General features: G+C 39.5%; 1 protein-coding gene across 1 annotated transcript in view; it reads left to right on the top strand.

Moving 5' to 3' along the window:
- Positions 1-8,403: 8,403 nt before the first annotated feature.
- Positions 8,404-23,436, top strand: part of wnt3a (wingless-type MMTV integration site family, member 3A) — a 61,285-nt gene continuing 46,252 nt past the window's right edge. Inside the window, exon 1 of the mRNA XM_079652137.1 lies at positions 8,404-8,841. Within this exon, the coding sequence (XP_079508263.1) occupies positions 8,822-8,841 (20 nt within the window). The 5' untranslated portion in view covers positions 8,404-8,821. The remainder of the gene's footprint in view (positions 8,842-23,436) is intronic.

The following is a 23,436-nucleotide window of genomic DNA, read 5'->3' as shown; positions in this document are numbered from 1 at the left end:
TCTGTTGCACCATTGCGTGCTATCTGCTCCATCTTCTAAAACCTCAAGGTGAAGAGGATGAACAAAAACACATGTGACCTGGGAGTGATTTCACACTGCAGGGCCGGGTCAGGTCATCCTCCATCTTCCTTTGTCTCAGGAAGGTTCTTTGAACCCAGGGGCCAGAAGCCTGCTAACTCCATCGTAAACACGACATGAATCTTTCAAGCCATGCTGGAATGCAACCAGAATATTTCAAAAGCTAATACACTACAATGTATAATGTAGTGTAAGAAGATTTGACTATAACCCACATCGCTCTGCTGTAGATTAACTCACCTTTAACCCAGAGATGTTATAGGACTCTAGTGTATTCAAAACCATTCAAAACTACTAAAACATGAAACATACATCGATAAAAGATGTTCATTCTTAAGCCAGTTTACTATCAAAAACATACATTACATATCGCAATCATTAGTTTTTATTCATTTCATTCTTCTTTATAACAATTTCTGAAATAATATGATAGATATTTAATGATTCTGCAGGGAATTAGCCGAATCCTGTGTTCCTGTCCCTGAAAGTCTGACATGAGAACGTTATGGTCTCTCTTTCAAGAGTGGGTTTATTCCCAAAGCATAGGGGGAACAGCTTCTGGCGACTGAGTGAGTTCTGAAGTCTTCTTGCAAGTCTGGTGGGGATATTAGCAGTTTGGCTGGTCCATTCTTCTCTCGGTTAAAGCAATTGATGATAGAGTTTCCTAAATTAATCCAAAGAAAAAAGAAACTCAAGTCATCACACAACTCGTCTTCTTCTTGTTCTTGTTCTTCTTTAAAGGTCATTTTCTTTATCCCTCTTAGACCTTTAAATATTTTCCTACACACACACCCTATTCTATAAAAGTAAAGGTCCAAAAATATGAGGTAAACTATCAAAACCAGCGCCATTGCCCTTTATAGACCCTGCGCACTTACACAGGTGTTTTCAGTTAATATTTTCTGATCAGACCACTGACGCCTTTACTTGAAATGTTTACCAACTTTTTTTTTTGTGTGTAAACATTGTCACAGCTCTCTGTCTATTTGTCTTTTTAATATAAGAAAAATGTCAGACCTCTGATTAGATTGAGGTTGGGCGGAGAATCCTAATGCTGGAATGGCGACTTTCTCCTCTAACAGTTAGAGCTAACGGGAGAGTCAGGGCAATGTCGTTCGAAGTCTGAATACACACCCCACTCAGTCCAGCAAAGTTGTCCAATCAACCCTTAGTGAAAACACCTGTGTGGTCAGAGTATTGAGATCTATGGGATGTATTTTTTGTAGATCGACATATATTCATGATAAGACAACTCAGTTCATGGCGCAGAATTGTGAAGAACATCAATAGAGTGACGTATTGTTGCATGTTTTTTTGATAAATGCTGTTTACATATTTTTGTATACTTCTTCCATCAACTGAAAGATCCCTTAATGTCAATTTATCAACTTATTGTTTGCACAACAATTATCTAAACATAAGGGAGGAAAAGCCTACTTCATGTTAATTATAAAGTGTAATCTTTCATTTGCTTATTTTAGTTAAAACTGCTAAAACGAAAAAGGTCAAAGAATCTCGGAAGAAAGTGATAATGGAAAAGAGAAAATCATCGCTACAGAAAGATATCTATGTACTAATGTAATTATAATCTAAGAAAAAATGACTCAAGCACCAGCAAGAGACCCTAATGTGTTTAGGAAAAGGGTGATTTGAGACTTAGTTGGCTCTTGGCCTTCATATCTATGTTGCCTTCTCTGATATTTTGTTGCTGTGTGTAATTTGTGTTATCTCCGCTGGGACCATTTCTTCCCAAAATGGTTGGCAGAGGCGAGCTTCTAATTGTTTGATGAAAGGCATCCAATTAAGAGCAAACATGTAGGTCCTGATGTTAACGTTTGTGTCCCGACAACGCTGGTGGTCATGGAGACCTGCTGGACTGTCATAGTGTGGGAAGTTCACAAAACACTTTGAGACATGGCTGCGGCTCGTTATTAATTCCTTTAGTCATTAAAGGCCTCTGCGCAAAATCTTCCGTATATTGTTTTAATAGGGGAGCGGTGCTGACGTAAGGAGGGAGCAGTACTGACTGCTCAAAAGGGAGGGGAGACAGAAAGCTTTCCATTGTCTCAAATGAAGTTGGCAGTGTGAGTGGTTTACTTGGATTCTCCCTGCATGGTGTAATTTGTGAGTATTATATTGATAACCTGTATTCAGCTTTGTCTGTACTCTGCTGTAACAAGAAATGATGCCATATGTAACTGAGGCCAAGGGGAATAACATTTCAGCTAGACGCTTAAGTGAATCACCAACTGTGTTGCATGTCAAGTGTACATTTGCGTGACTTGTTGTTTATTGCCCACATTCAGCTTCGTGACTGTCCTCCATATTTGTGCCAAGTCTGAGGCCACGTTCTTAAATCTCTCCAGTTTTTGGGAGAGAAAGTGGCTTGTTTTCTCCCCCGAATGATTTGGACCATTTCACATCCACTATATGTCCTGGGACATGTATGTTATATAAATACTGTACTTACCCTGTAAGTATGAGCAGCTTTAACTGAATGGAAAAGGAAAAGTCATCACATTTATTACCCTGCACTTCAGTTATTCAAAAATATAATTGCTGACTGAGTGTTTGGTTGACAGAAAAAGGTTAGAAGTGCCAAAACGAGCACATCTTATTTTCATTTTATACAAGATCGGCTGGACGTAAGGCTGTTTATATGACTGTTCTCGCAGTTTTTATAGATAAAAAGAAGCCATAGTTTTTCCTGTAATTCATTTGATAATAGTTTTTTTCTCATCTTTTAAAACAAAATCAAGGAGTATTTGTTCAGGGTTATATGTGGATGTGCAGGCCTTACTTGCGCTCTTGTGGATCCATGTGTTGCATTTGGCACGCTGGCTGAGCACGTAAATGTGTTTGGCATATCCATAGTGTAGTTTTGTGACTCATTCACAAGTGTTACATGTTAGGTTTGAAGAGGGGAACTCAGCTGGTTTACAATTTGTCAAAGGTGCCCCTGCCAATAGGTCCTTTTAATTTTATGGCAGTGCCAATCAAATTTACAGGAGGGACCTCTGAACACTTCTTTGAACTTGAAAGGGCCAGGCTTTAAAAATGCAGTGTCTTAAAATGTGATGACAAGTATATCTTTCCTAAGAGGATTGCACTTGTTGCCTTACACTGCACTCTCTGAGGGAGGAAATGGGGCCACATGCCAACACTAATATCTTAATTATCATTATTGCATTTTTGTTTTTTTCACTTTTCTTCAGTTTAAAGTGACTAACAGCAACTGTAAACCATAAGACAGTAATTAAATACAAAACAGTTTACTAAAAACTGGAAAGTGCGCAAATACTGTAACAGTGTCAGCGGTGATACATCTGTGGACGCTACATCAGCACACACATCTGTCTCTTTAGCCGAGCTTACTGCACGCATGTTCTGTTGGTCTCTCCACCACTTTTATCCTGACAGACACATCTAGACAATTATTGGATTTATTGCCAATAAATGTTATACAGACTAAACAGGTCCTAAAGTTTTAAGTATAGACTGAGGATACTTTACTTCTACAATTTGATGTATTTCCATGATACTGTTACAACATTTTCATCAGCATTCCAATGTTTGAGACGCACCTGAGTAGGTTAGCCGTTTAGATTAAAACACCTTTTACACCTTGAATGTTGGTTAGTTCAAGGTAGGAAATTGTTTCCTCCACAAACAGACAGCTACAAAATATATACTGTATATGTATGACTGGACTGGAAACTACATCTTCTACAGGATCTGGATGCAGTTTCTTTGATCTACAAACAAGTAATAATACTTTATTCAGACAAGACTACTACTCACTACTACACAAATTGTACTTAAAGTAGGGGGGAAATTAAACATTAAAGTTTTGGTTGATGTGAAAATTCAAATATTATAAGCCAGAGTTTTGCCATTCAATTATGTGTATTCTCATTAATGTTGTGTGCTCCCTTATTATTTTTAGGCCCTATTTTGTTTTTTAAGTATATAGCCTTGTGCATCACAGAGTGCAATATGTTGTTTTGAACAAATGTTGTTTAAATAAACCTAACAACAACATTGATATATTTATTTTGTGCTGATGCTATTGACCATCTGGCAGAAGTAATCATTAGCTTTTTAAGGCCTAAAACTAACCTTGGATTATGGGTTAGTAGACTAAAAGCTTTAGGAATCCAAAGTAAGACATAAAATAAGTACCCTGTATCAAGATTGATGCAAAACAAGTGATATTTGACCTTTTTAGACAGATTTAGCAAAAAAAAACTCTTCTGGGGCCATTTTGGTGGATTTTCCTTATATCTGGCCCCCCTTCTTTGTTTTTGACATGTGACATCTCTTTCTGACCGTTAGAGCCAATAGAATCGAAGGGAAATCGTCCCGCACACACTCAAGTAAAAAAAGAAAGATGGCGTCTTCATGTGTTCAATCTTGCTACAGAGCGTAGGAATGGCCTGCTCTGATGTTTGAAAACGGAATTGCAGTTTTATTGCTTACAGATTATCAGAACATTTCAAAGGGGACTCAGCCACATTGGATATTAACATATGGATTAACTACATCATCGTTGTTATTGTTTTAATGCCATTGAAGACCAGTTTTGACCAGACAAAACCAAGGTAAGCCATGTTAGCGTTGTAGGCTACCTAGCTACTTTTGTTCAATTAAGCTTAGATAAAAACTGCAAGCAGCATTGAGAGGTTTGAATTAATTTTATGACATGACACTGAGGCTCTAATTGTATATTTGCTGATTTTTACGTTATTTTAAATGCATAAAATATACATGTTTGGTAAATATACCTCGAATTATTCATTTTTGGCCATCTTAAATTGTATCAAATGTTGTTTAAATAAACCTAACAACAACATTGATATATTTATTTTATGCTGATGCTATTGACCATCTGGCAGAAGTAGTCATCAGCTTTTTAAGGCCTAAATCAGTTCTGTGAATCGACCAGTCTACTTAATAAGAAACCTTATGTGACACAAGTATTCATTGGTGCATCTTAATGCAAAAAAATCCCATGCTAAATCCTGTGCACAGTTGCATAAGCCTTCAAATGAAGTTCCTTTTTAAGTCAATTTTTTGTAATGTTTTTGAGTTGCATGTTAACAGATATTTGTTTATCTCAAATCAGGTTTGTTCTTTTCCAAAGCCAAGCAGCGTTCTAACTTCTGGAGCTGAGGGACTGCAGTGTAGATCATCAGCATGTTTCAGACGACTGGGAGGTGTTCAGACATCGACAATTAGTCCCATCTGAAGAGTGATCATCATTTCAGTGCCCTTTTATATACTTTCCCACAGCCTGTCCCCTGTCCACTGGGACTGCCGATGTTATCTACTGCCATGTGTTTATATGAAATGTTAAAAGAAAAACAGCGAGAACAAATGGAAATAATGTTGGCCACATGCGATTACAAATATCTGACTGCATCTAACTTAAGCAGTCATCTGTCATATGTTAAATACTATGTGATCGTTTAGGTTTTGCTGATTTATAGGAGAAAGTTAGATGCCACACAAGTCCATATTATCTACATACTGATACAAGTAGAGCTAATCCAAACACTGACCCACCCTGTGATTGAATATAATTACAGATGGCCTTCCCGAGATCTCATTCACTAAAGCCAAGAGTGCGTCAGAAATGTCGAGGTACAATTTAAAAAGATATGTTGTCAAAGTTGTTTATCATTTATTCATTTGATTGTAGCTACTAGACTGCTGTGATGACCTAACTCTGTTCTTTGAGGGATTACAGTTTTGTCCCTCAAACCCAGACTGACCAAGATTTTGAGGTAAAGTTGGGTTCAGCTCAGATCAAGAGGTCACATCCTTCGGTATTTGTTAAGTTGATATATTGCTGGCAGCATAATTGAAAGGCAGGAGGTTGTCGGGCTGGCGGCGCAAGCACTTTACAAAGTGTTGTTTTCTTTGGGCGCATGGTGAATCTCCGACTGCATATTTTTCTTTTTCCTGTATGGATTTCACATTTGCATGGAAAAATCTTTCTTGTGTGTTTGGATTTCCATTGTGTGGACAACATGAAGGGCTCTGGGATGGGATGTGGGAAAAGGGAGTGTGCAGTTTGCCTAAGTGCATGTTTTGATGTCTGTTTGACAGCCTCGGTCAGTGGCTGATGTCAGTACATACACAACAGTTAACGGTCATCCTCTTTCCTACTCTTAAATGCACTGAGGGAAACCAGTGAAAGGCTGCTACCGCCGACATCCCACCATATAAAACTGTGGAACACTTCCAGTACATACAATGTTCAATCATTATGCTAAGCCTGGGGCACTTTAAACAACCGAAAAAAATTAAACATTTGTGGTTGCAAGGATATAAAATAACTTGAAAGCTACAAATTGATCAAGAATCTCTGTAATGTGGACTGTAAACTAGCTTGCCCTTTCATTTGAAAATAAGGGCTGATTTTCATATTTCAGTGGTTCCTTAAACACTATTTTGAAAGGAAGTATCTCAGTCATAAGATTTGTCCTGACAAATTGTGGTCACGGACCAATTGGACAAACAATCACTGGAGTTTTATTTTAATTTTTTTACTGGAAATGGATGTCTGCTTAAAATGTATCCGATTTTATCCTCAGTGCTAATTATTTGTATAAAACTCAGATTTTCCCATGACTGATCTTCAGTCTAGTGCAGCAGACACTGAACAAAATGTGGATATTGGCATTCATTTAAAATAAATCAAAAAGTATCCTTTTTTTTTACAAGCACATCTGTCTTCCTCAGTCATCTCTGTGCCTTGGCTCTGTCCGGGCGAAGAAAGTTTGCTATGGCTGACCCTTGTGGAAGAAACCGATCCTCAGTGGTTCTGCTGCATGAGAAGTACCTGAGCACTTTGTCACCTCATCAAGTCTGCATCATGACCTTCGGTAAAGCCTTTCACAAATGCAGGGTGTTGTTTCCAAATTAAACTTCCTTCAAAACTGGGACACTTACTTTCCCCATTCTTCTCTAGGTTTCCCTCTTTATTGCTTTTTCCGGCTTCTTTTGGTTATTGTACAAATGTCCTGAGTATGAGGTGTTAATAAGTGTCCACATTTCCTCTGTCAGAGGAAATAATAAATCCCAACTCACTATTTCAATAAACAAAATGTACAACCATCCCTCAACGACTAATGAGAGAAAAGTGTGTTTGGCACATGCATGTAACAATGATATGCCAGGTGCTGCTATACTGTTATTGAGACGATCTGGCCAAGACACTTTCTTGGCATAAACTGACGCAGTCATAATTTTGCTTGACACTTAGCAACTGAGCCTGAGAGTTTTTTTCTCTGGGTTATAATAGGAACTGACCTTATGGTTAAACTATGGAGTCATTGGTTAAATATTGTGGCATGAGGTAAAGAAATGTGGAGCTTGAAGTAAGCGTCACCAGTCCAATTGTTCATTCTCATCACTGGACACAATAACTCTGACATGTCAAGCTACCTGCAGCAAGCTAAAAGTCAACCCTGATGACACCAGAAGTATGGAGGCTGTTGGCATGAAGGGCTGAAATACCTTTCACATCCCTGTGACTGAGGTCACCTCCCCGGCTAAATAAAGCGATCCAGTGTCGTGTTACACATGCAAGTTATCTGACGGATAAAACTTTCTACCACTTAAAAGTTATGCAGCCTACACAATAACATTGTATAAGGCTATTAGAACAGATATTGTCATTCATTTATTGTGTTTTCCGAAAATGCATGAGTGATAAAAGTCCTGCATTCAAAATAATAAGTAAAAGGACAGAAATATTAAAGTATATTAGTCCATAGTAAAACGTATAATTCAAAACGACCCCTTTCAAAGTGTCACTTTGTCATATATTAATGGATTACTTTATTGAAGCATCAACCTTTAAAAATAAATGTAATATTGTTGCTAATGTAGTCAAGTTAGTTTGCTAATATAAACTGGTATATATATATATTGTTGCTAGTTTAATATACAACAAATCAAACATTTTTATAAAGTAATCAATAATGTATTGTCAGAAAATGTCACCTTCAAGGTAACGAGCAACTACAGATATCAGATAAGTAGAGTGGAGTAAAAAGTGCTACATTTTACTCTGAAATGTACTAGAGCACCTAAAGTACCACTAAATGAAAGTTTTTTGTTGGCTGCTTCAGTAACTTGTTACCACTCTAAAAGCCATTTAGTGTCCAGGTGTCTCAAGAAATCGACGAATCACACACAAATCCAGAGTCTTTATTGCTCTTGCCCCTCTTCACGGGGAGGGCAATGTACAGAGTCAGCAACACAGAGAGGATTGAGTGTCTTCCTCAAGGACTCTGCAGCCGGGTGGATGTTTGCCAAGCAGGTCTTGAACCTGGCTTCTCCAGTTAAAGGACAGCTGTCTAACTCCTAACCGCAGTACCTCTGGCAGCGGCAGTATCGTCGCCAACATGGGACGGAAAGAAAATCCCTGACCCAAGTGCGAAAAGACAATAGCAAATGTGACATGGGAACGTCTCAACTCTCTGGTTCTCCAACACTGAACACCACGAGTCAGACCAGCGAGGGGATCCCCGGTTCCAATCTTGGAGCCCCTCTCTGTTCAGGGAGCTCCCCCTCATCCTGTCTTTCCTTCCTGCCCTCCAGGGGAACACGGCCAGGGTTCCCCATGCTTCTTGAAAATGGAAAATGATGGTCCTGTGTCACTTGTCTGGACAATGACTGACAGTCTCTCTGCCTACTCATACAGTCAGCTGTGTGGAAAATAGGAATTTCCATGAGGGTAAGCAGACATTGGTAAGCAGGAATTGCTGTTTCAAGTTGTAACCTCATTTAAAAGTTGTGGTCACTTTGGCTTATAGGGGCTGACTCCTTCAAAACATCTCCCTCGTAGGAAAACTTGAATAAAAGGATCTCCTAAATAAATTGATTAATCAGAAATGTCACAATAAAGTTATGTTTTTGTGAATAAGGCAACAAGACTTCTGAATCCAAATCAGTTGTTACCATGAATTTAAAGTGTGCCGTTCACTCACAGACAGTATTTATTTAATCTTCTATTGCATTCATCCAACATTTCCATGAATTTGAACACAATATCAAATATATTGCTTTGACCAGTTAAGCATAAAGAGAATTAAGTGGTTAGTCTGCTTGAAATTAAATAGTTCATGAAAACAAGAACAAGAAGAGAACAAGAACAGAACAAGTAAGTCACAGTTCAGAAAAAAAGGTTCTGTTTTGTTCTGTAAATCCCACACTTAAAACCAGGCTGAAAAGACTGTGATTTAAGCCTCCGTGAATCACACCGTCTTCCTGATCCCGCTCCAAACCCCTGTCTCTTACTGTAGGTCTCTTTTTAATCTTGATAAGATGAATATCATAAATATAAATAATGGACATTCTTTCCTCGTAGACATATATGGTGATGTACTTAGTTTTATGCAGAAAAGGGACGGAAGTATTTATCTGATAAATCAAACTTATTTTACGACCTGGGCGCTGGGCGCTGCAGGCAGTGGACAGCCCCTCACACTGGTTTCAGCGTACTAAAGCCTTTAGTGGTGTGTTCTTTGTGTTTCCTGGTGACCTATCTGACTAATCTCCATTTGAGCCCTGTAGTCAGGATTTTGCTTTGTTATTTGGAAAGTCTTCCATCCCTCCAATATCCTCATCATCTATTTGCATTGGACTCCACTGCTGTCTGTAGATATTGGCCTAATAAAAACATAGCTTTCATCATACCAGGGGGTCAGTTCAATGGTCAGGTCACAGGGGTGGACACAAACATCCCACCCCTCAAACCTAATTCTCTGGCAGCTTTCTCTTCCAAGACCCGTACAAATCCCACACCCAGCAGCTTCCCACCGGCCTGAAATACGTGCTGCAGGAGCACAAAAAAGGGCTGCCTGTGGGGCTCTTTCTTTTGTTTAATCGAGGTTGGCATTCTTTCTCCGAGCCTGGGCCTGCTCTGTACTACAAGGTTGCAGCTCCACTGGCTTAGGCCGCTGGTGGCACCTGTCTCCTCTTCAGCGCCAGGTCGGGGAGACTGCCCTGGTAGCCTTGATCCCTGCGCTAATTATTTTCAAAGCAGCCAGGATTTATATCACACTCATGCAGGCGCCACTGGCGCTACAGCTCCCCCAGGATGTAGCTTTTCTGGCTTTTCTCTCTAGCTTGGTGGGCAGGGATTGTCACCATGGACATGAGCGGCGCTCAGGCACCACAGAAGCATCTGGCTTGCTGGTTGGATTTGGATGTTTTCCAGATTCTGAGTGCTTCAGTCTCAACATTTGTTCCTCGACTCAACAAAGCTATTCAGTAAGAGAAAAGATTTCTCCCTCTCAGGGAAATGGACATGTGTAAGTTACACTTACAATAAGAGGAGCTACACTTGAATATTTGTCAAATGAAATGAAGTTCAAACTATCACAGCGACTGTGAAAAGTCTAAAACAAGCTTTTTGTGTCTTCTAATTGCAGCATTTTTTATGAACATCTGATTCCACAAAAAGGGTAATAAGAAATGCAAAAAAAGTTAAGATTAGTTGTAAATGGATTTGCAGCATGTCTTCTAATTGTCTTCTTGCTAAACTAAAATGAACTCAATCAGTTTCCGTTTACTTAGCAGGTGCTTTCTTTCCAAGCTGACGCCACATCCAGGATGTAAATCGTGCCCGTTTTTAAATAGGTGAAATATTATGGTTCAGCACATTGTAAAACACACAAGAACTTGAACTGCGACCTCCAGCCTACAGGAGCCTATTCTCTTCTTTCTTTGTTTTGTACAGAAGTCAATCTGGATCATTAATTTAACAGGCTCCCTGGGGCTCGCTGCATTCTTTGATGTGTCTGATGTGCTGCACTTAACATTCCTCATGTACTTCTCGTCACTCTCAGTCCTGTCGTGACTGACACATAAGTTATGTCCCATGCAACACACACTTACCCAACAGGAGGAAAGAAAGGAAAAGGCATGCGATCTTGGCTCTTTGCCATCCTACGGTACACCGCTGAGATAAGGTCTCCTTTTGATGATTTTCTTGAGGTATGAGGCCAATATCGGGGTCAGTGTACTCTTGACACATGAAGCCACACCTGCAGAATATAATGGACCAATTGACAAAGGTCCAGTTCTATGGTACAACGAAACCCTTCTTCGTTCCGTGGTTAACGTGGAACATACAGTACAGTATTTTTGTTCTCAATTGCACAACCGACACCTTCCTTAAGATCAAAAATAAAGAAAAGTTTGCACCTATGGTCTTGAAAAGGTACATATTGAATGAATAAATGACACAGCAAAGGAAAGAAAACCCAGTACAATTTTGATAAAATAACTGCTAAAAAATATAATTGGAGTTAGACTTAAAAGCCCAATTGTACCAATACCTGTTTGCAATTGGAACATGACTATGAAAAGTATTTGATAAAGATCAACCCAGTTTTCCATAATCTCCTTTCTTTCTCCTCCTCCATTTTAGCCATTGTTATGAAATGTTTACACTTCCCAATCTGGAAGGTCCATAAAGACATGTTTGTCTCTAATGGCGCATTTCCACTGCAAGGCCTCGCACGGCTTAGTACGGTATAGTTAGGCCTTGGTAGGCCAGGCTCACTTTATGCTGCGTTTCCATTACAGTTTAGACAACACACTCTCACTCCATAAACGTCCAGGATCGACGCTTGGTCAGGGTCCCGAGGCGTGCAGTTGGGACGCTCCTAGGCTCCTTCAGCTTCATAAAGGGACGCAAATAGCTTTCAACTGATTGCAATGTTTTCCTATCTGCGGCGGGATTTGACGCTCATGGAAGCACGGCATTAATTTGTGTCGGCTGCCATTAAAGGCAATGTGAGCGTCCATTCCCATTGGATAACAGAGAATTGTACACCAGGAAGTAAGTATTCTCCTTACTGTCAATTGATTTGACAGTGATATCTCCACTACTCATCAACTCAAAAACACCAGATTATCCTTGTTGATTAAACGACATTGATAGGTTTTGTGAACATTTTTCTTGTTGCCCCAGCTGGTCAACACCTCTTTTAGCAGAAACAAAGGCTACATTAATGTATTAAATCAATGTTAATCCAGGTGGATGTGGAATTAACGGACGTGACGTTGTGTGATTGCGTTGGCAGGCAACAGCTTCGGTTCATGTTAATTTACAAACACTTCAACCACAACCGTAGTTATATTTAAAAACATGTTAGAAGGCTTCACGAAATACTTTAATGTAAATTAAAATTGAAATGTGAAGGAATGTGGGTACAACAAAATACATCCTTACGAAATACGAAACTGGAAACAGACGGAGGCAAGATCCTCAGCTCGATTTAGCCGCAAAGCACGCTGGGATTTGGTGTTTATAAGATGTGAAATCCGAAAACATATTTTAAAAATAAAATAATACATTATTCCGAGTGTGCTTGCTTTTCTCTTTGAAAGTCATCACATAACGGCATTTTAATACACGGTTCGGCTGCATTAAATATGAAATATCTGCCGTAGTTGTATATTTATAGAGCCCTGATGAGAAACATGAGGGCTTTGTAGAGACAAACAGGAGGAAATTCCGCAAAACTGAAAACGTGACGTGAATCCTAAATATATCAGCAGTTAAACAACATCTTACATTTCTTTTCACACAATACGCCTCTTTGCAGTATCAACAATAATTCGGCTGACTTTTATATTTGATCCAATTGGTAGATTGACTGTATTTACACCATAACGGTGCATAGCTGATAGAAACGGGCACCTAGTGGTTAAAGCGCGTTATTGCATTTTTATTATTTTTATTATTTGTATTATTAGATAGTAATAGAATCCCTATAAAGTATATTCATTACTCGTTATTCTCTACTAATAGTTAATTAAAGACTGTATATAATGACTATTTTGCACATCCCTTTCAAGATTTCAAGATTTTCTAAGGTTTATTGACATATCATAGTATACACAACTACGGTGTATTTGTATTTGTATTTATTTATAGAAGGACCATGCATACAAAAACATTAATCTCAGCAAAGAGAAGAGATGCAATATGCCAGATTATAGCTAATAGCTCATCTCCATCTGGTGTCCTCAGGCAGGTTCATAACAATCAATAAACAAATAATGACATTGCATGATCTCTATCAGTCAAACAATTTTAAAACCTGATTTAAGTACAGCTAAATAAATTAATACATAGTACACTTGAAATACACTTACATTATCTGCTTAAACAAGTGCTTAAACATAGCAATGTTAACTATGTTTAAGCACTTATTTTAACTGATATTATACATGTATTATACTTTTATAAGATGTATGTAGATAGTATAAGAAATGTGCACAATATGACAGTTTAATGGTGGAGGTATACACACATATTGATACAGTAGACGTCTTGTAATGCACTGTTGAGGAACCTGCGACCCAAGTTTTTCATTCATTGCATAACTACACCGTTGTTGTATATGTGTATGTGTATATGTCAATAAACCTGAGAAAATCTTGAAATCTTGAAAGGGATGTGCAAAATAGTCATTATATACAGTCTTTAATTAACTATTAGCAGAGAATAACGAGTAATGAATATACTTTATAGGGATTCTATTAATATCTAATAATAAAAATAATAAAAATACAATAACGCGCTTTAACCACTAGGTGTCCCTTTATATCAGGAGTGCACGTTTATGGTGTAAATACAGTCAATCTACCAATTGGATCAAATATAAAAGTCAGCCGAATTATTGTTGATACTGCAAAGAGGCGTATTGTGTGAAAAGAAATGTAAGATGTTGTTTAACTGCTGATATATTTAGGATCCACGTCACGTTTTCAGTTTGGCGGCATTTCCTCCTGTTTGTCTCTACAAAGCCTATTACTACTGCAGATATTTCATATTTAATGCAGCCGAACCGTGTATTAAAATGCCGTTATGTGATGACTTTCAAAGAGAAAAGCAAGCACACTCGGAATAATGTATTATTTTATTTTAAAAATATGTTTCACATTTTATAAACACCAAATCCCAGCGTGCTTTGTGGCTAAATCGAGCTGAGGATCTTGCCTCCGCCTGCTTCCGGTTCCGTATTTCGTAAGGATGTATTTTGTTGTACACACATTCCTTCACATTTCAATTTTAATTTACATTAAAGTATTTCGTGAGGCCTTCTAACATGTTTTTAAATATAACTACGGTTGTAGTTGAAGAGTTTGTAAATTAACATGAACCGAAGCTGTTGCCTGCCAACGCAATCACACACGGTCACGTCCGTTAATTCCACATCCACCTGGATTAACATTGATTTAATACATTAATGTAGCCTTTGTTTCTGCTAAAAGAGGTGTCGACCAGCTGGGGCAACAAGAAAATGTTCACAAAACCTATCAATGTCGTTTAATCAACAAGGATAATCTGGTGTTTTTGAGTTGATGAGTAGTGGAGATATCACTGTCAAATCAATTGACAGTAAGGAGAATACTTACTTCCTGGTGTACAATTCTCTGTTATCCAATGGGAATGGACGCTCACATTGCCTTTAAGGGCAGCCGACACAAATGAATGCCGTGCTTCCATGAGCGTCAAATCCCACCGCAGATGGGAATACATTGCAATCAGTTGAAAGCTATTTGCGTCCCTTTATGAAGATGAAGGAGCCTAGGAGCGTCCCAACTGCACGCCTCGGGACCCTGACCAAGCGTAGCTCCTGGACGTTTATGGAGTGAGAGTGTGTTGGTTTAGTAGCTGGGGCAGTAACTATTGTAACGCAATGTAGGCGAAGCCGTGATGTCATCTTCAATGCGAAATACAAAACCAACATCAGCCGTTAGCTGTTAGCCCTCAGAGCTCACAACTCACAGCTCACAGGCACAGCTCTTCATATCTGTTCAGAAACTAGACAAAAGTTAAACAAGTACAAACCACAGACTGTCTGTGTCATGGCGAATACAGTCGCTGGTTTAGGTTTATTCATGTCTGTATAGGCCATTGTTGTGAGTGTGGACGGTCGGAGCATATACTGCGTTAGCTTAGCCGATCTCCATTCAGAAAACACGCATTTTAAAAAGGTTTTTGGCCTGCCGTCTTGTCTGCAGAATTGTCAAAGCATTAATTCATGGTTTTTACTAACCGGTATCAGTATGTTGTTACTTCAGCATCATTTTGAAACGTGTATTACAATTAAATCACAGTAAAATATGTTCATTTTGTTGTAGTTGTAGCCCCCTTGCCAGCGATTCCGTCTGACCATTCAGCAGTCGAGAGTGTTTACGTCACTAGTTTAGCATATTCAGCCCGGTTGTTGGCCCGGTAAGAACCTCGATTTTGGAGGGCCAGAAAAAAGGTGAAAAAGTAGCCCTCAGCCGGGACTACCCCTACTGGAAAAGCAAATAAAAACGGTCCGGGTTTGGCACGGCACGCTTAAACCGTGCTACGCGCTGCAGTGGAAATGCGCCATAATTGACCAACTGGCAAGGGTGCTGTTTCTCATTATTGCCTATAGGTAAAAAGCCTTTAAGTTATTCACTCTGCATCCGAACGGAATCCTTCAAAAAAGAACCCACCATGTTTGACCTTTGCAGAGACTCTTGTAGCAACAGGCTCTTCTTACAACTCATATCAGCTTCCATTGAAGTACAAACAAAGGCTCAGTAATAGTAACCAAATAGACAAGCTGGGCAGAGGTCTGGCACAGGCCGAAGAACATTATGAACGTGAGGTAGACCCAGACTACATTTAGACACTTAGTATGACCAAAACCAATAAATAACAATTGTAAAGGTTTCCATGCCCAGTGTTTGTGGACAACTTGTCTGCAGCAACAGTCTTTGAATACAGTTTTTTGTCTAAATGATATGGATAGAATCTGATCAATTCAAGCTCACATTTGACATAAAAAGTCACAACTTTCTAGCTTATATCCACAGTGACACTGGAAAGGATGGTAGTGCCAGGGGAGAAGCCCATTACAACTGATTTTATAAATATTTAGGCTTAGCCACATTAAGCTGATTTGGGTACTTTACTCTGCTGGTCTGCCGTGAACACTTGAGTCTAAATCTGGTTAATTTGTACTGTGCCACTCTGCGCAAGTTTTGCATTCTCTTGAGATAATATAAATTCCTGATTTTCCTGTTACATCACTATGCATTTCTTTATGTTGAATATGCAATCCTTGGATGATCTTTGGCTTTTTACCTAGACGCTGATGACAGCTTCTTAGAATTTGATCTGGTGTTTTTTGAGGCTTTGAGTACAAAGAAGGCTCCCGTCATCAGCTGGAAAAGTCTGAGCAGATCTGTGATAATTGATTTGGGGAGCCTAGAAATCCTGGCAGTTGAGAGTTATGGGTGAACAAGAAATCAATACCAGGTCATTGTGGCGAGACAGCGGAGATGTTGTGGTCAAGGGCTAGGCCAAACTTTCTGGGTGAAGGATAGTGATTCCTGTCTTTTGACTGAAAGAAACAATTACTGGAAGATTAAAAAGGACTTCAAGTGAAAACATGATGGACATTATAAAGAGCTGAAATAGAGATGTTTGTTTTCCCACTAAATGCTTTGTTCCATTTCAGATGTCAGACATTTTTGTGGAGCTCAATCCAAAAAGGGGATGCAGACTAAAAGACTGTGGTTGATCTTTGATCCCTGATCTCAAGGTGCTGGCTCTGACCACACTCCCAAAAAAGGAAATATGATTTGCTTATACATTTAACTACAATGGGTGTGTTTCATATCAATTACTGGATCATTTGTAAGAAAAAAAAACCTATTTCAGATATTTCACAAGACCAAGACTTTACAGCCATATAACGATACTGACAGTGATGTTATTCCTCGAGAAAATATTGAGATATTTCACAGGATAAGTGAAAATATTAACCTGCTGTTGATGTTAGAAGAAAGGTAACAGGACCACCAAACTAATGAAGATTCAACCTCTCGGAATCCTAAATGGTTGTACCAAATGTCTTCGCAATCCATCCAATTGTTGTTGAGATAACTCAGTCTGTGCCAAAGTTGGGTACCGACCAGCTGACTGAGCAACATTACCATCCCTAGGCTGGCTAAAACATAACATTGGATTAAATATGTTAATATTTCTGCAAAAAAGGCAACAAATATATTTAAAGTTAAATCCAGCGAAAACAGCTCCTTTTCTGTGTACCAGTGCCTGCAATTCGATGTGTGGAAAGCCTGTTGCCCTCACTAGCCTCTCCCTCACTGAATCTACTATCTTGGGCAAAATTCTTAACACAGCCACCGAAGACCCAATGACAAGCTGGTCACACAAGTATTATGTTTTATGTTTTCCCCATTGCTGTCTAATGTTTCACATTGAGGTTGGGACCATCAAGCAAACTACAGCTCACAAAAGAAAGGGCCCATTGATTCCCAGAGGAATAATTTTAGTGGAGGGAGTATTTAGCACAGGCCCAGCTAGAGAGAGCTATTAGCTGCTTCTCCAGCTCTGTGATCCATGACTGGAGAGGCTCAGTGTGAGGAGAGAAAGAGGACCCTTGCCTGGCACCGCATCCACACTCGTTTCACCTCGCACAGGCAGTGTGCTGAAGTCTCATCTTGGCCATAAAAACACGGCCAATATGGCTTCCTTCTCACATTTTCTATCTGAACCCTAAGAAAAGATTTCCATCAGATTTCAAACATATTTTTTATAGTATTTTGTATGTCTTTATATGATAGCAGAAAAAAACAAACCAATGGAAATGCTCTGTTGCATCTGCAAAGCATACTTGCAGAAAAACAATCTTAAAAATGTCAGTGTTCTGGAAACCATTGTGTTTGCTTCTGCCCATATGCAGGTCTTAGTCTAGCCTATTCCTATTTCTCAGGAGAAACCAAAGTGGTCCATCATTACCTCCTCCAAACTCCCCCTTTTCCCATTTCAGCACCACACTGAGCTAAGATATCAGCTAACACATTATCCTCTTAGCCCTGGAGACTGATAGCCAGCGAGGGCCTCGAGCCAGGAGCAGCCATACAGGTCAGGGAATAAAACCGCCGTCACAGTTGCAGCAACAGCACATTTAACACAGATCAGATCAGATATTGCTCAATTATTGATCTATTTAGCAGTTGCAATGCATGCAAATTGCACATTTAATTTCCCTCTTTTGTAATATCTATTATAAAAAACAGATTTGAGAAATGTGTTTTTCTTGCAGTTATATAAAAATCCCCCTTACACTGAGTAGATCAATCTTATTATTATCTTTTAGGTTGTTGTTTCAGCAGCAAATACTTGAATCAATGAGTGTGGTCTTTAGTGAGACTAATGTAAAGAGATATATCATTTGTCATTACAAATTGTTGTTTTTTTAGTAAGCAATCCTGAGTATATTAGAAGAAGTTATCCCTACCCTATCCAGGCTACACTAACAATACAGCCACCATTAGTACTGTATGAGACAGTAACTTTAAACCATTATCCCAATATCACTCAATATCGGGTGATATTATCCTGTCTGTGTTATCCACCACGACTAACTTTTTCAAGAACATTTGATTGTATTTCTTGGCTAAGACTGTTCTATGTCAACATAGGAAGCCGAACCCACCAGGTTTTTATGATTAAGTGGACAAAGTCAAGGTTTTATTCCAGACTTCTTGCCAAGTCCTTTTACATTACTTCAACAAGCCAAAAACTGTACTTATGAAATTACATTAATAGCCGTCGATGCAAGAGAAACAAAAGCCCATAATATCTGAGAGATGTTTCACAAGCAAATCTGGCATTCCTTAGGCACCGTGTTTTTCATCAGAGCTTGGAGGCATTTTATGTAATACCTCGAGCCCTAAAAGTGAGATGTCATGCCGCTAAAACATTACAGCAGCCCCACATGCTGGCAGCGGCCCAAGATGCACCTGCACTTTCAATTACTCAGTGAGTGTACTTCTCTCTGCTAGTCTAGACACCCAACACCTGCCGCACATTAATCTGTAATGGCTTCCGCTGCCGGATATTCCCAGTTAACAAGACAGCATCTGATTGTCACACCTTTCCCTCCGCTGTCCTCTGTGTTCTCTGCAGAGGCCGCCATGCGTTACTTCACTTATAACCAAATGAAACCTGTCACTGAGCGTGTGGTTTTGGGCAAGGCAGGGAAAGCCAGGAAGGTGGCAGACCCGCTTCACATGAATTTGCCTTTTTGGCAGAGGCATTGTCAACTTGGAAGAAATTGAACACCTCCTATGCTGCCTCACTGGAAGGTTACAGTGCTTCTGGATGTGATCCATGGGTTTGGTCCTCACAAGCCACCCTCTTCCCCAGCCACAGTGACGTCATAATTCCCTGTAGTCACAGCTCAGAGCTCACTATGAGTTAGAAGTAATCATAACTGCAACTGCGGGCTCACTTTTTAATAACCTCCAATTTCTAAATACCACTAAACTCAGCATGCATTCTGCTTTTGCACATATACCACATATTAACCACCCAAACGTTTTGGTTAGTCAAGTGGAACTTAATACTCAGTTATAAAAGGTACTTTAATATGAAAAAAGGGTCTTTCAAAAACACTGACCTAACATGCTTTTCCAATAAAATGATATTTAGGTTTTCTTTTCAGCTTTACTTTAAAGCCCTGTAGGTTCGGCAGGAATACAGTTCAAGACATGTAGAACAACAAACCTGGAACAACAAACTGTTCAAAAAAGGAAAGCTCAGCAAAGACAGCTGTGCACTCTCACAGGAGTCAACACATTACTAATTCTAGTGTATTTAACACGAATGTCAAAGGTCATTTTACAGAAAACACACCTGTTTTATAATTATTTATATTCTTTGGCTGGACCAGCAGGTGGTTCAGTAATGGATTGCAGCATCAGCACAATGTTAGAGAAGTTTACAAAACTGGCCGACTACAGACAGTAAATTATTTCTTCCACTCCCAAGAAATTCTGTTGTATCTTTTGATAGATTTAATGGATATATTGATGAACTCATTCAGAAGGAAACAACCCCTAAAACCAAAGACTATTGGGATGAAAAAAACAAACATGCTAAAATGCCAAGTTTTAGAATTCCACCAATGTTGAATCTAATCTATAAAAATGAAATCAAACCAAAATGTTGATAGTTGATACAAAAACATATGCTAATTACTACTTCTAAAGGTAAATATTAGCTCTGTTTTTAATCAATGTGAATAACTTTGGGACATCACTGTCTTGTCATTTCATATCTAGCCATATCTTCCTTATATTGCAGTATCCTCTTTCTTGACATTCCCAGCCCTTGACTTCCCCGCCACTAAACTCACCTGCCCCCCATTTACCTAAACAGCCTTGCAGTATACACATACTTTGCCCTCACTTACTTCCTACCAGTTCCTCAAAAGATTTCGCGTTGACCTCCAGAATGTTCTGGAGGGCCTTTTTTGATGGGGCACATTTTTCAGAGTGATTTGCATGTTTTGAGTGACATACTAATAATACATTCTAAAATGTTGAGCTTAGGGCTACGGTTAGGGTTAGGGTTAGGGTTAGCATGCAGAACGCACTAAACTTCCTTTGGTTCCCAACAAATGGACCCCTCTACTTCTTGCATTGAATGATGGCATTGGATGTAAATCAATAGACACATTTTCTTCCATTGCTATGCTAAAATTTGATTGGCTTTTTGAGAAGTAACAAACAACCTGAGGTCACCGTGATATGAGCCTGCAAGGTGCACTCATCCACCCTGTCTGGATGCAGTCAAGGAATGGAGCAGACACTGACAGCTGCAGCTCCGTGTTGAGTAAAGTGAATGTAAGGAAACACAGAGAGAAGGAGACAGTTGCTCAACCTGTCGACAGCTTCTCCATAATTCAATAAGTCAAGGTGGAGGACCATTCCTGCGGGTCTACAGCAGCTCCGTAAATAGCTGTCGAGCATGATGAGTGTTTTTTTTCCATGGTAATCTTGCTTGTCTCTCTCAACAAGCCTGCTAACATAATTGAAAACATGGACGTGAAAAAACACAAGTATCACTGACACAAGGAATGTTTCTTTGTCCAGGATGGTTACGCTTTCACTGTCCTGTTTTAACATGTTCCAAGAATCTCTGATTATGTCAATAGGTCAACATGTCTGACAATGCACCCCTTGTTCCATTATCTTTAAAATGAAATAATTCATCACTGTGTTGTTGCACAATGACTATGTTTCTCATGTTTACATTGCCAAGGAAATACTGTTCTGTCAGTAGGCTACAAAGGGAAACATTTATTTAAGATTTCTGGGCTTGATTGTGATGTTGTCTTTTCAATTATTCATTTTGAAATGCGTATATTCTGCCAATGCGGCCTGCTTTTCTATGTCAAAACGTACGCTGTATTTTTTTGTTTTACAATTTCAAAATATTAGCCATAGTAAATCACAAACAATGGCGTAGACAGTAGTTAAGGACTTTTCTACCAACCTACCGCAGACTCTTGCTTCAATTTCCTCTTCAAATTCCCCTTTTGTCAAAGAAAAGCAGCATTTCAACTTTCCCACCATCTCCTCTCAATATATTTGCTCCACTCCAATTGTGACTTAAGTCTCTGTTGGACCCTGGCCAGCGTGTTAACTCCAAGTAAATCAATGGATTAACAATTTAGCCCAACCCCACCACACATGCACACACACACACCACCATCAAGACTAATCTGCAGGAGCTGACCTCGGCCAACAAATGACCAAATTCACACAAAATGGAGACCCGCCCCCACCGACAATGTGGTCTTTTCTTTCTTCTGTCCTTGTGAGTGGCTCCTATTGAAGCAGCCAGCCACACTTGTTGAGATCGTGGTGACAGATCCTCAAGTACCTCTATGTTAAACGAAACCCAACTATCCTTTGGGATTCCATTTAGTTGGCAAATGCTTGTAACAAAAACAGCAGGGGTGGGAATCCAGCTAAAGCAAACTATCTTGCATTTGTAGACGGGATTACTATCTCCTAAACTCATATTCCCACACCAAATTTGTTGTTGGTGTTGTAACGGTAGAAGTGTTGAAGGAATTAATGAGTTGCCTTTTTGTATACCTTCCAACTTTAGCCTATTTGTATTACGCTGTTACTTACTTTATGGGCAACCGCCATGGTTTCACTGCCTCCAGTTAGCAGCGCTGGTTGTGACCCATGAAGTCAGCGTTACTGTTGAACCCGTGCCATAGCGTCTGGTACAGTCAAGCGGGCAATGTGCAGGCTGTGCAGGGCAGCTCACACACACCATGTTGTCACACTGTTTGTCATACCACATGTCAGTCATTCTGAGCTCTCCCAGACCAACATGTTAGTAAGAGGATGCAGGGGGAAAAGTATTGCCTCTTCCTGTGTTAGCATCAAAGTTTCCCATATTTGGAAGCTTTTCCATGCTTTTCAGTTGGCAAATGTTAACATGTAAGAGCCCTTTACAGTTTAGGCATGTATTTTACAATGAGCATATATAATGCTACTCCAAGTTGATGATTTAATATAAGTCGAATGGGATTCAAAGAATGCTTTTTTTTAGAACCTGTGTATCAATTCATACATGTTGATGTGGTTCCTTTAGGATATAAGCATGACACAACCTGATGATGTTCAACAATTTCATCTAATGTTTCAGCAATGGTATCTTTGGGCAAAACTTGATGCTAAACTTTAGGCATTGACAGCACAGGTATAGATCCAGGTTCAGGAATTAATGTTGATAGCAGTTAAATCCTGTTTTTGAGTATACATTCTAATATTATGTCAAAAACATTAACCTGCCTTCATTTACTACAGTTACAGTAGCAACAGACTTGTTTTACCTCTCATGCACTCAACAAACCCAGGTCTTATGTTGGGTGGTCAGTGTTTGTGGACTCCGCAAATCACCCGTCCATCCTTTTTCCTCCCATCTCAACTCATTCTACATTCTCCGGGTCAGAGGCGCCGGGTCTAGCCACGGTGCCATGTATCCTAATCACATAAGCACACGGGCTAATCCGTAGGACAGCTGGGGAATCTTTACTGCACAATTGAAGCATGAGCTGGACAGCAGCTTCAGAGCCCATCTCTGTAAACCCCCTCGCTTTCATCAGCCTCCCATTGTAACCCCCCTCCCACCAACACACACACACACAGTTACCACAACTACAACTAATTTCCGCATCGCCACCCTACACGCAGACACAAATGACTGGTCGTAGGTCAGCGCAGCTGCTGATAGAAACTTCCAGGTCCTCCTCGATTCACTGCTGGACAACTTTCCCTTGTGTTCTTATATAACATCAACATTTTGGGAGAAAACAAAACCCACAGTTTGTCCCAGTAGTTAATATTTCATGAAATTCCTGATAGACAAAACAGGTGGTGGCCTGGTTGTAGAACATTTCTCCTTCACAATTCTGAATTGCTGCTATGACATTTAATGTTGTG

This window comes from Notothenia rossii (assembly GCF_949606895.1).
Source record: "Notothenia rossii genome assembly, chromosome: 9".
NCBI classification, from domain to species: Eukaryota; Metazoa; Chordata; class Actinopteri; order Perciformes; family Nototheniidae; genus Notothenia; species Notothenia rossii.
The sequence above is the reverse complement of the archived record's forward strand: the minus strand, read 5'-3'. Positions and strand labels throughout refer to the sequence as shown.